The sequence below is a fragment of the Sardina pilchardus genome, chromosome 4 (assembly GCF_963854185.1).
Source record: "Sardina pilchardus chromosome 4, fSarPil1.1, whole genome shotgun sequence".
NCBI classification, from domain to species: domain Eukaryota; kingdom Metazoa; phylum Chordata; class Actinopteri; order Clupeiformes; family Clupeidae; genus Sardina; species Sardina pilchardus.
Window position 1 is genome coordinate 971,327 of NC_084997.1, and position 13,540 is coordinate 984,866.

Below are 13,540 nucleotides of genomic sequence, written 5' to 3' on the forward strand. Positions count from 1 at the left end.
TAAGGAAGCGCAAGATTATGTTCTGTTTTTCACACAATTTTTTCACGCTTAGTTTTCATTATTATCATGCCAGATCATAGACCCAGAACACTAGTTTACATGGGCTGGCATCAGGCGAGCCAAACATACCCATAATTCTTTGTGTTTTGATGAAGTTGGTCACATGTCTTAGCGATCTCTATACCGGACGCGTAACTGAAGCGCTCCGTTCGCGATGCGTACAATTCATTTTAGAAGACTGGTCTATTTTTCGCCTCTATCCCACATCTGTTGTAGCTACTTTAATAGTGGAAGCCAATTCAACACTTCAGTTCTGCACCTGATGTAGCTCCCCTGTACGCTCATGGTTTGTAAAGCAGGCAACAATTCTGTTACCCTGAACATCTCATCTCCGGCGGCATTGTCCAGTTCTTTGCCAAATAAAATTATCTGAAATCTCATCATCCACATATCTCACGTTAGCGATCAGCTGGCAAGGCCAACTGGCCAGTGGAGTTTTTCCATTTCTTATGCAGCATCTGGCCCTAGCATCACTTTAACCATTTGCAGGCTAGAATGAGCGACTCTGTTAAATTGTGTGGCTTTTTAAATTTAGCAAGCAAATCTGAAAAACGAGCCACACGCACAATAGAAAGCATAGGTTCAGCATTAAGTGTCTTTGTTCTGGTGCGGCACATTCCGAGGTTCATGTGGAAGCGAATGCACTCTCTTTAAAAACATATCCATTGCGGGCCCCAGTCGTGGTGCGACTGGCTGGGGCACATGCACCGCACGCCGGCGACCCGGGTTCGATTCCCGCCCCGTGGTCCTTTCCGGATCCAACCCCTACTCTCTCTCCCGCTTGCTTCCTGTCACTCTACACTGTCCTGTCACATTAAAGGCATAAAAGCCCCAAAAAATATACTTTAAAAAACGTATCCATTGCGTGTACCTGCATTCTGTCGTCTGCTGTCAATACAGAACAACAAACTAACGAACTTAATGTTAAAAAAGTTAACATTACGCCCTAAAGTAAAGTAAACTGTAGCCTTTTGTTGTTTGTGCTGCAAAGAAAACTTTAATTGATATAATTGCAATATAATTATTATGGCCAAAATTTTTTTTATGAAATGAACAAGGCCTGGACCATTACGCGGCACCCCTGAGCATGCGTCACTTTCACAACCCCTGATGTAGGCTATGTGTTGATAGACAGCAATTTCATACAAGTAATTGTATGCTTTTTTATTTATTTATTTCGGTTTACGGAAAAGGAAAAATGAACATGAATGCAAACTAATGGAATTAATAACGACTATTAACGACTGTCTGGAATAGCAGTTCTACATCCTGAAGCTTCATTCAATATTCAAGAAGTTAGCCATCTGCCTACGCCTTGTTAGGACACAATTGCCAGGGCAGAATAGTAAATATTGAATTCATTTAGGCTAAGGGTGGTATAGGTGAATTATTACCACACAGTTACTATTTAGAACTATGTAATCATTAATTGAGATTTCATTGAAAGTGATAGCTTGAACTTTTAAAAAGGGGTTTAAAAAATATTTTTGTACTTTCATTTTATTATGTCATACTGAACTGAATTCTAAGAGTTAAAAACAAAGGATACAATAAATGTTTTGTGATGGTTGCATAGTATTTCATTTAGGATAAGCTATATCAAAGCAGGTAGAAGTAATTGTGGTCACTTGACATTTCTGAGGATTTACATATTTCCATCAGGGCAATGATATAGAAATTCTTCAGCGGAGGCACCACACTAGTTAATCACGCTATCAACATCTTCTTACCTTTTCTTCTGTTATTACTATTCTTTAACTTTATGGTAGACAGTGAGTCCAGCAAATTGAGAACCTAGGATCCTGTTTATGTTTATGAATGTGACTCCAGTATATGTTGAGACATAAGAGTGGAAAAGGGGGTTACATTTATATAATGCAAATGATTATGTTAACAATGTCAACAAATATGTTGTACAAACAAGAAGAGCGAAATGGTAAACTTTTAAGAAATCCTCATCCACATCATAGTTTGATGCTGTGTGGGGTTATGGACTTGACAGTTTTACATGGAATTGCCCATACAGTATATACATATATATTAAGATTTGACACATTGCAATGCTGGGGTTATTTATAAATCAAACAATTGTGGGTAGATGTGGGTGAACTGTGCAACATGCAGTTTGTGGACAAGAGGCAGACGTAACAGACAGATATTTGTGTTTGAGGGGGTGGTGTGTATGTGTGTGTGTGTGTGTGTGTGTGTGTGTGTATTTATGTGAAAGTCTTTGTTGCTGGTCAACTCAGCAACATGCAGTTTGTGGACAAGAGGCAGATGTAACGGACTGACGTTTCTGTTTGAAAGAGTTGTGTGTGTTTGTGTGTGTGTGTGTGGGTGTGTGTGTGTGTGTGTGTGTGTGTGTCTTTGTTGGCTGTGTACAGTATTTCTGAATATGAATGCTGTCTGGACAGGAAATGGCATAGCTTTTATCACATGCAACCAATCCAAAATCGATTTCATATTCAGAAACATTAACCAGTAACAGCCTAGTTGCTTTGACATATCAAAACCAAATTTTATCCTATTACATCATTTGAACAGGTGAGTTGTCCTGTTTATTTTACCATCCATTTGAGGCTATAACACCTTGCAACTTATTCAACAGTGAGTAAACTGTGGATGTTCCCGCATAACAGGATAGCTATACTCCTAACATTACTCGTATTTGTTCTAGAAACATGCCTAGTTCCCTCCTTCCTTCAGTGGTTACGTGTTTCATGCTGACTACACGTGAACAACTCATACTTAATTTAACACAAGGTCTACAGACCTTAGAGGTGTACATTTAATTTCCATACATCAAAGCGTTCGCTCATGGCAGCCAATCAAATTCGATGGCGAAGCCTCCAAACAGGAAGTGAGGTCAAATCTCGGAAACGCTTTGAGGTATCAAGACCATATTTGGCGGGACGATTTTGGACACCATCCAAAGTAGCCTCAGTAAATTTTTTGTGATTTGGCCACTAGGGGGGCGCCGCAATTAGCAAAAATGCATTTTGGCTCATATCTCTTTACGGCTTTGGGATGACATCTACATTTTTACATTGGACGTGCTCTGGGCCATGAACCTAGGCAACCCGTCAGGTCAGTGTAAGAATTCGGCAATTGAGGGCAATGCCGCCAAACTCGAAGCAGCTTCACATCTTGGCCAAACTTTGGCGCTTTGACCTGAGGGCGAGCGGTCGCATCTCCTGCCGGGGCGCTGTCGCGGCGCGTCGGAGCAAGCACACTTCACACTTTCCCACCGGGAAATAAATTCTAGTTCATAATGATTGTTGTTGAATGTCAAGACATTGATGCAAATTGAAGATAAGAATGAAAGGAGAGCAACATAGTATTTTCGTTTGGGAGTCCTTATAAATAAAGCAGCTCTACACACCTTTCAGTGCTCAAGTATTATACAGCTAAAGAAGTTGGAGGCATACTTAGGGCCCGATTATGCAGACCACGCAATGAGCTTTCGCGACTTGCACAACCTATAATTCCTATTCTCTGCGAGCGCATCCTTCATTTTCCCAGCGCAAATGTACGTTCTCTAGATAGGAGATTATATTGCGCCCTAACGGGCGTGTCAGTGAAGAGAAGAGGTGTGGTCCGGCGCAAAGTTCGCCAGTCGCTAATATATGGATGCAAAAAGTAAGTGCGCCACTGACCAGGAAAAACCTAGTCGGAATCATTCGCGCATAGCTGAAAGGCTATTTTATGAGCGCATGAGGCTTGGGGATATGGAAGAGTGCACAGTGCGCGCACACACCATACTTCTTTCATCAGCAGGAGCACACAGCCCGAATATAATTAAATAATATTTGTCCGTTTCTCGGTTTTAGGTTCGTGTATTGGTCAACAAAAAGTAGCCTTCATAGCATAACAACATCCACATGCAATAATACAACAACGTCTAACAGTGACCTGCTCATTTAGACAACATTACACAGCCTTATGGCTAAGTTACCTTTAGTTTTGTTCTAGCCTACCTTTAACATCTGGCATTAAACAGCTGTAGCGTTCTGACAATTGTCTACCTTCTTATTGCTCATCTGGAATAACTCCTCTAGCTGCCTCCATCCTCCATCCTTTCTGTTTTGTTTGTTTAAAAGAACGTGCGATATCCATGATGAGTAGGCTATTGAGTTAGTGAATTAACTTCACATTTTGTGCTGATAGCCGGGTAAAAGAAAATAACAAGTAGCCTAGTTGCGCTCCTGCGTGCATAATCTCTCCTGTTCAAACGAAATGTGTGCGCGTGGATATAGCGCTGCATTTAGTTAATTTTGATTACGTGTTGACTGACTTTTTCTTAAAATAGAAAATTGTAAATAGCCTGATGGCAGGCAGCTAATGGGATGCTCTGCATATTGGCAGGGTACGGTATGGCATGCCAATTTGGTGTGAATACACACACACAAGGGAAATTTAATAATGATAATGATCAATAGTGAGAACTGGCTTCTGGCTACTGCTGCGGCTGCTGCGTTCATTCTGAAATCACCTATTGAAGTCATAAACCCCGAGAGACCTTAGGCTAGTGCCTAAAACCCCCCCGTAGCTTGCTTTTCTAAAACGGTAACTATACGTCGTTTGATTTCATGAAACAAAAGCATAGCAACGACAAATGTAACAATGTATTCATAGATAATCATTCTTCCGCCAATAAATATTTCCTCCATATGAATGATTTCCATGCAACATCGAGACGCAGCCACTTTAACTTTTGTGCAAGTTGTGGTAGTGCATTAACGAAATGCGGTCAAGGTGTATGTTTGTGTTGGATTTTATAACAGAATCTAACGCGATTCAGCCAATCATCATCAAGGACCTGAACTTCCGTGTTAGAAAATAATATTCACACATCCTGTACATTATTTTGGAATGCACTGCCTGAGCAAATAAGGTTAGCTGATACTGTTCCATCTTTTAAATCCCTCCTTAAAACTCATCTGTACCGTAAAGCTTTTAAGGAGTTTATTTAAGTTTAATTTTTGTTTTTGTCTTTGTCTTGGTTTGGTTTTGTTTTGCCTTGTGTAGTGTTTTGATTATTGCAGTTTTTTCTATTGTTCATTGAAAAAAAAACAAAAAAACATTTTCTTTATTCTTGCCAATGTTGATATGGTATTATTTGTATTGTTTTTAGTCACTTCATTGTTGTGTTATTTTTTTGTTCTGTTTATTATTTTATATGTAAAGCACTTTGAAACTATGTTTAGAAAAGCGCTCTATAAATAAAGATTATTATTATTATTATTATTATTATTATTATTATTATTATTTTCACAATTTTCCAGCATAACATTTGGGAAGCTAGCCTTCCCAAGCCTCCATTACGCGCCGCCCATGCCTCACGCACGAGCAAGTCGGTCTCTTCTGGAGTAGACACCCAGGTAAATCCACCATGATAATACCAACAGGCCAGTGAACAATGCGCCAGGCTTTTAAAGGGAATGAGAGTGTGAAATCTAATTTGTTTATTGCATGCTACGGCCAAAAGACACCCACGACTAATTAACTAAATTAAGACAACCCCTTTTGACTTGCACCGAGCGCAATGTTCACTTTTCACGCAGTCATTATAGCCTTTTGCGCTAGGACCCGCCCAAAGAAACTTGCGCGATTGACTTGCGACAATGCCCATTTGATCCTGAGAATAGAGTCCTTACTTTCACAATGGTCACTTCATCCTCAAGAGAGAGCAGGGCATCACCACCATTCTGAAAAAAAAACCCCAAAGAGAACAGGAAATTGTATGTAGGATGAGTATTGATCTATATAAAATGATGGTATAGTCATATACAGTATACCTATCCAGCAATATACTGTTTTATTCACACTATACGGACAGTAATAAAGCTATGGCCAATACCAGACTGTTCACTATAATAAACATGTGCAATGGTAGTCAGCTGGTATGTAAGCTGCACAGTACATTAGGTAAATCTCCATGCTCACCTCCCAATGAAAAGGTGTTGTGAGTTGCAGGTTCGAGTTTCGGGAGGGGCAAGGCTGAACAGTGCGGTCGGTCTACACAACAGTACATTATGGACCTACCTCAGACAACAGGAAAATAGCCTTACTTTGCTAATATGCAACCTAGTCATTTGGTATGTGCAACCTATAGTTAAGCCAATATGCTTACATACAATGGGATCTACAGATCTACTGTAGGGGGCGACCTGCTATAAAGGGTCAATGCTCGTTTGTTCCATTTCCATGACAGCAGTGTCACTGGATCTAAACAAACTTTCGAAGCGAATTGGTAATGTGGCATCATTTCTAGTAAATAAATTGTTTTAAATGTAGGCTATAACCATTGTTTTAAATGTAGGCTATAACCATTTAAACATGTTTTACCTGCTAGTGGGTACAGGCCCTAACTGAGAGTTTTAGATGGGCGGTCGTGGCATCTTTTTAGTTCCCCTGGATTTCCCCCTAAAATAGGAATAGTCCAAATAAATAACTTGAAATCATGCTTAATAAATGAGCGCTGCTGCAACGTAACTGAAACTCTGAGAATTCTTGTTACAAGTTGTGTTGCGAACTTGTAACCTGTACATATGTTTTGTAGACATGATATTGTCCAAATTGAATGAGATGGGATAATAATTTGAGAAATATACACGGTATTTACTTTCCTTCCTAAATGACGTCGGGATAAGCCTTTATTTTTTTATTTAATGTATATGAAACTTATAAAACTGCTCCTATTTGAGATGTCTGTGTAAAATGACAATATAGCCTATTTTGTTTCGTCCACCTGGTAGCTTAAGGCTGGCTTACATTGCACGATTTTGGCCTGTTTTAACAGTCGGCGACTAAATTTCCAAAATCGGGCGGAAATCTTGAGAGTTGTGCTAGAATCGCAGCGCGCTCCCGTCATCTAAATCGTTTAGTGTAAGGTGCCAATCTTAGCGGTTTTAAGTCCGTCGGAGGCAGTCTTTCTCTAGTTTTGCCGTTACGACAATATCAAACATGTTTGATATTATCGGAAGTCTTTTCAGTCGTGGCTCATGCAAATAGTGACGTGAACATTAAAAACCAATAGTAACCTCTCGCGAACACGAAAACAGGAAGGGGCAAAATAGGCGACAGCTGTAGCCTATATGATTATTTGTTATTTCATTTCTTATCATTTATTAGTCGGCTATTCTACGAGACAGAACAACTCTATATCTGTTAGTGATGTCACACATCAAACAATGCTGCAGAAACGCGAAAAAAATACTTTGATATGAGTAGGCTATCATGTGATTTCCTGTTAATGATGACGTGTAGCCTATTGCACGATGGAAATAATTTGAAGGAATCTAGCAGCAGTCTTGTAAATAGTGACCCACAGTCTTTGCAAAATCCTAATCTGAGACTGGCCTGTGACTAGACTGTGACTAAAAACTCAATGAATTGTCTTTAGATGTGAGAGGGTCTGAGACTGTAGTCTTTAAAAAATCTTTTCCAAATCTTTGCAAAGTCTGTCAATGTAAAGCCTACCTTACATTGCCAGACTTTGCAAAGATTTGGAAAAATCTTTTCCAAATCTTTGCAAAGTCTGTCAATGTAAAGCCTACCTTACATTGCCAGACTTTGCAAAGATTTGGAAAAGATTTTTGAACTGTTTAGTGATTGATTATTTGACTGTTTAGCCCATACATAGAGCAATGTGACTTTCTAGACAACCTAGCAATTAAGCTATATAGAGCTCCCCAGTCCCGCCCCTCCTCCGAGAGAGGTGCTTGTCCGGAAGTAAAATTCTCATTCATTTCTCCCATTGACTTCTGGAAAAATTCGGATATAAAGAGTTTTAGACCATGCCTTAGGCTAACCAGCTACGATGTGACTCATAAGCATATAACTTATAATTTCGAGTGAAAAAATGAACAGAAAATGTAAAAAAAGCGAAAGGTACAAGACTGTGTACATATCTTAAATTCCGAGATAGAGAACTCAAATCCCAGGATGCTTTGCAAACGTACACACATTTCCAACATTTGCAGCCTAAAGATAGTTTAACATGGTTCCATATTAATCTGAGAAAAGAAGATGATAACTTCCTACCGTTTCCATTGAGTAAATTCAACCTTCAAGATGAGAAAATCTTGAAGGTCTTGAAAATCTCATCGGTCCTGATCAGCCCTGCAGCCATTTTAAGTTTTGAAGTTCCAGCGAGACGAAGCTGGACGATAGGCGCGGGAAAAGCTGAGTACAGTTTGTTTGGCATTGCCATGGCAACGGCGATCTCTACCAATCAAAGGCTCTGCTTTCACCAGTTTTACACGTTAGGGTGTCGGGTAGTGTAGTACTCTCTCGTTAAATCGTGAATAAAGCATTGTTTTCTCAAAACAAGGTTGATGCCCCCATTAACTTTTGACATCTATATGAGCAGGTATAATCGCTTAGTCACATCGTAGCTGGTTTTAAGTCTACCATGGACGGTTACAATGTTATGGCTTATTCTCCAATTGTCAATGGAGAAATTGTATTGGATTTTTACTTCCGGACAAGGCTCTGGGCGGGACTGGGGAGCTCTATTTCCACGAGAATCGGGACAACTTAAGGACATGGAACTCTGCTATGCGGACACCTCAGAGGGCCCTCCCACTCATCGAGAGGGAGGCTTTCCCTCAACCTTTCCCACCTATTACTATCTGGTGTAGTAGGGTCACAAGTGAGACCCATACCGTGGAAGACGTTCTTATGTTTTTAATTTTCAACTTTGTTAAGTGTTCACAATTTGTTTGTTTACAGCTGTTCTGTGCTGTAAAGGGGAAGCTTTTCACTAAAATGCAGGACATGACAACTGATGTCAGCTTTAATGCAAAGTATAAGATTAGCCACATATAATGTTAATGGTTTAAATAACCCAGTCAAAAGAGGGAAAATGTTGTCAAAACTCAAGAAAGACAAGGTCCAAATAGCGTACCTCCAAGAAACTCATCTTAATGCCATTGAACATGCCAAACTAAACAGAATGGGTATAAAATATGTATTTTCGTCCTCTGATAAATCTGGACATAAAAGAGGAGTAGCTATTTTGATAACAGGAGGAGTACTTTATGAACACATGTCAGAATTCACTGATACAGAAGGCAGATACGTGATGATAATAGGTAAACTAGAGGGTACCATTGTAAGTTTTCTTAATGTGTATGCGCCTCCTGGCAGTGGATGGGTGTTTTACAGGAAAATATTTGACTTGATGGCAACGAAAGCACAAGGAGTTGTAATTTGTGGTGGGGACTTTAATGTACACCTAAACCCTAAACTAGATGTTTCAACTGGTAAGTCAGAGACAAAACTAATTGGTAGGAAAATGACTGCCTTGATGAAAGAATTGGGTATTGTAGATATATGGAGATAACTTTATCCTGTTAGCCGAGATTACACTTACTACTCCTCGCCACATGCGATATACACTAGAATAGATTACTTTTTCACTTTTAGCAGAGACCTGCACAAAATTGAAAGGTGTGATATAGGCACAATCACTCTTTCAGATCATAGCCCTGTATTCATATCTTTGTTAATGAATAGAGAGCAAAGGTCTACACTATGGAGATTGAATTCAAATATTGAACAATCCAGACACCAAGGAGTATCTCATAGCAGAGATAAACACATTTTTTGACCTAAATGATAATGGGGAAGTGACACCGGACATCCTTTGGGATACACTCAAAGCAGTTATGAGGGGTAAAATTATTGCCACTACCTCAATGATGAAAAAACTTAGAAGACAAAAGCTACAAGACCTTGAAACCAAATTAAAGCATTTACAAAGGGTTCACAGTGATACTTTAGATCAGGGGTGTCAAACTCATTTTCACCGAGGGCCACATCAGCCCAATGGTTACCCTCAAAGGGCCAGATGTAACTTCTAAGATTTGTAGCACCAGCCACAAAATCGGTAAAACTTCTAAAATCGAGAAGAGCAAAAGGTATCAGCATGACATGTTCTTTTTTATTATTGTTATGTTTTGTAAAAACAAAACACCACTGTCAGTTCCATACAGTTTGACTTTTCAATGAGGGTCACTGGTCAGTCAGGAAGAGATCATGCCATGGATTCTTTTTTTTTTTCATATTTCTGAGTTTTTAGATTCGAGTATATTCAACTTTACTGTCATTGCACGAGTGAAATACCAGTAACGAAATGCAGTTTTACATCTAGCAAGTGATGCAAACGAGTAGGCTAACTGTCTTGTCAAAAAGTAGCCTACACCGTTCCATACACTTACAGTAGAAGCGAACGGTCCCGGTGGACTTTTTCTTTGAAGTTTTAAAGTTGAAAGGTGTTGTGTGGATTCTATGTTGTTCGTTTTAAACTGAAATGAAAATGCAAAGCAACAGGGCGATTACTACAAACTTCTGGCATACCTCTGCTTGCCTGATATGAATGCACCTCTTCTCGGTCAGAATAGGCTTATTTTCGCTTTTGGCCAAACAATCACTTGCTCGATTTGCAAGGATTTGGAGCTGGATTTTTTGGATAATAGGACTACACACAATTATACATGCCTTTTAAACGTAGGCGTAAACGTATCACGTAGTTTACAACTTACATCGATTCCCCTCTCAAAGAAGCACACTTCAAACAATCATGCATTTCACAGGCAGGCTTAACCGAGCGCGTAATTTAGGCGCTCCGTTCGCTAAAATAGTTTGGAATTAGGGATGCAACGGTTTTCAATAATTTATTGAACCGTTCGGTTTGGCCTGTTCGGTTCAATAGACTCACCTAAACCGCAATATTTCGGTATACGCGACATTAAACTTTTTATTTAATACAAGGTTATTGCGCGCGCGTAGCCTGGGAGCGATAGGGAGGAGTGCTTAGGACCCGGGGGATGCGTTTTCTCTGACTGTTCAGCTTGCCTCTCGTCAACCTTGCAACAACCAATCAGAATTTTACTGAATTTCCCAAGAGCCAATAAGCGCGTTGAAATGCAAATGAAGGAGTCATGTGAGAAGAAACAAACTTTACCGGCGGCTGCATGATCATGGCGACATTTGAAGTAGCCCACGAACAAGGCAAAAAGACCGTCAGTAAACAAAGCACAGTGTGCATTGCAAGCACTGCTTCACAACGATCACCTAATAAAGGTAACACATCCAACATGTCGGCCCACTTGCGCCTTCATCACCCGGCTGTAACCTTAAGTGGAGCAGCACGGAGAGTTAGTTTGCCACCGAAAACCCAACCATCCATTGCTGCAGCCTTTCGACAACAATATTCCTATAATTCCCAAAGACATAATGAATACGACGGCGTATTAGGGCCACGTATATATACTTTGTAAAGACGCAAATTTGCCACTTTAGAAGGTCGAACATTTGCCACATTATAAAGTCTGTGTGTAACAGTGTAACCGGTGGTTTCTGCCCTGCGTTGATTGCTCGCTAGAGTAGCCTAAGAAAGCGTGACGCCGACACAGCTGAGTGTATTCTCTTTTTGATAGTTTACTGGAAAATATTGTAGGGATGGGAGGTTATAGGAGATGGGGAGGCTGACATGTCATTCCAAACTCGGGTCATTTATTTTCCTGACGTTGTACATGCTAGACTACGGGCAGCGGGAGGTGTCCACTCGAAAAACAATAAACTCACTGCTAAATCAGTCAATCGCTCGTCCACTCGTCAATCACACAACTCTCTCGCACACACACGCACACACACACACACACGACAGGAGACACAGGGGAAACAGACACTTTGTGAAGTGGCAAATTTGCCACTTTCTTCTCGGAATATTGCCCCCCCCCCCGACAACAGGTTGCAATAATGTTCATTTCATTGTTCTAATATTTTTAATGCTGCACTGCACTTTTGTCTATGTTTACATTTTTTACGTTCATAAAAGAGGACAGGGCAGGCACTCCCAAATCAAATATCCATTTGAAACTACACATAATACTACCTCACCAATTATTTTGAGAAGATTTTCAGAATTGTTCACTACTTTTTTGAGGGTGTATAACAGTTAAGTATTTTCTTTAAATGTGTCAAGAACAGTGAGTTTATTAAATAAATAACTGCACATTACTTTATGCTGCACTGCACTATGGATAACATTGCCTGTTTATGACAGAAGGCAATGATGGTGTTCTTTTCTTTTAATACATTTTTGTGATTCTGCTTCATCTGTGTCAGGCTATGCATTTAATATTTTCTCTGCAAGTGTAAGTAGAAGCACATTGTTGATTTGAAATAGAAAAGGCAAATATAGCCTCCTGTATGCTAGAGCCAAGATAATATTGATATATTGAAACCGAACCGTTACCGTGGCCCAAAAACCGTGATACAAACCGAACCGTGGCAAAACTGTACCGTTGCATCCCTATTTGGAATACTGGTCTATTTTGTTTTCACACGTACACGTTGCTATCACATCTGATGTAGCCAGTTGCACTGATCATAGAGGAAGGTGGTTGATGTTGCCTCCCTGTCAGTCTCACATGCGTGCATTGTATTGCAGTGTATTGCAGTGTTTTGCCTGTATACGCAAAAACTGTATCGGACCTTTTAAGCTCTCGTGGGCCACATACTGTATCAGACCCTTAAAGCTCTCGCGGGCCATATGAAATGACGTGGCGGGCCGCATCTGGCCCGCGGGCCTTGAGTTTGACACCTGTGGTCTAGAGCCCTGGTAATTATACGCACATGCTTTGGAGCCTGGGATTCCTTTGTTTTCATGTTGAAGATTAACTGGAACAGGTCCTTTAGGTCAATTACTACCGGCTCCGCCTGAGGAGGGAAAGAAGAACAATTCAAACAACCATTTTAGTCAGGGGGCCAGTTCTGAAAAGGGCTTCCATTAAGACTTTTGTGGACATGTTTGTATACAAGCTGACAACCTAATTTTCTTTTAGTTACTTAGATGAAGTTCCATGGGCAGTTGTAAAGTTGAACTGTTCTTTTTGTGACTGTAACAAGCATTTACTCCACACAACATGCCCACAATAAATGGTGAATATCTCCACAACCACAAGGACCATATATAAACTCCATTCATCAAGAACTCCATTCTTACTAAGGAACTTTTCTTGTGTGGTGTCTCTGACTAGCGGTAGCAGTAACACACAAGCCCACCAAATTTGGTTCATTTTTGTGAAAGTATGAGTCAACCACAATAGACAACGCGCTAGGTGGCGCTATAGAGTCCCTAAGCCACACCCTAGGACAGAGCTCTGTCTCTGACTAGCAATAGCAATAACAAACAAGCCCACCAAGTAGCTGGAGGATTGACGGTTCGATCCCTGACCAGTCCACAACTGAAGTGCCCTTGAGCAAGGCACCTAACCCATGACTGCTCCCTGAGCGCCGCTGGTTGGGCAGGCAGCTCACTGCTCTGAGTATAGTATATTAAAAAGTATACAAAAGTATATTGAAATGGCGAAGGTTTGAATCTAGGTGTCTTGTAAAAGAAAAAAAAAGTTGGTGTTATAGGTAGAAAACAGTGACTAATTTGGATGAAATTTGATGGAGTATATTA

The 13,540-nt window shown here is 40.3% G+C and overlaps 1 protein-coding gene across 5 annotated transcripts in view; it reads right to left on the minus strand.

Moving 5' to 3' along the window:
* dab2 (DAB adaptor protein 2) overlaps positions 1-13,540 on the minus strand; it is a 135,289-nt gene that overhangs the window by 101,980 nt on the left and 19,769 nt on the right. For 4 of the 5 annotated variants that reach the window (XM_062533712.1, XM_062533714.1, XM_062533711.1 and 1 more), the window contains exons 6-7: positions 12,709-12,792; positions 5,718-5,768 (exon numbers count right to left, since the gene is read on the minus strand). In XM_062533712.1, coding sequence (XP_062389696.1) covers positions 5,718-5,768; positions 12,709-12,792 — 135 coding nt within the window. The remainder of the gene's footprint in view (positions 1-5,717; positions 5,769-12,708; positions 12,793-13,540) is intronic. The other variant, XM_062533715.1, reaches the window with a different exon arrangement.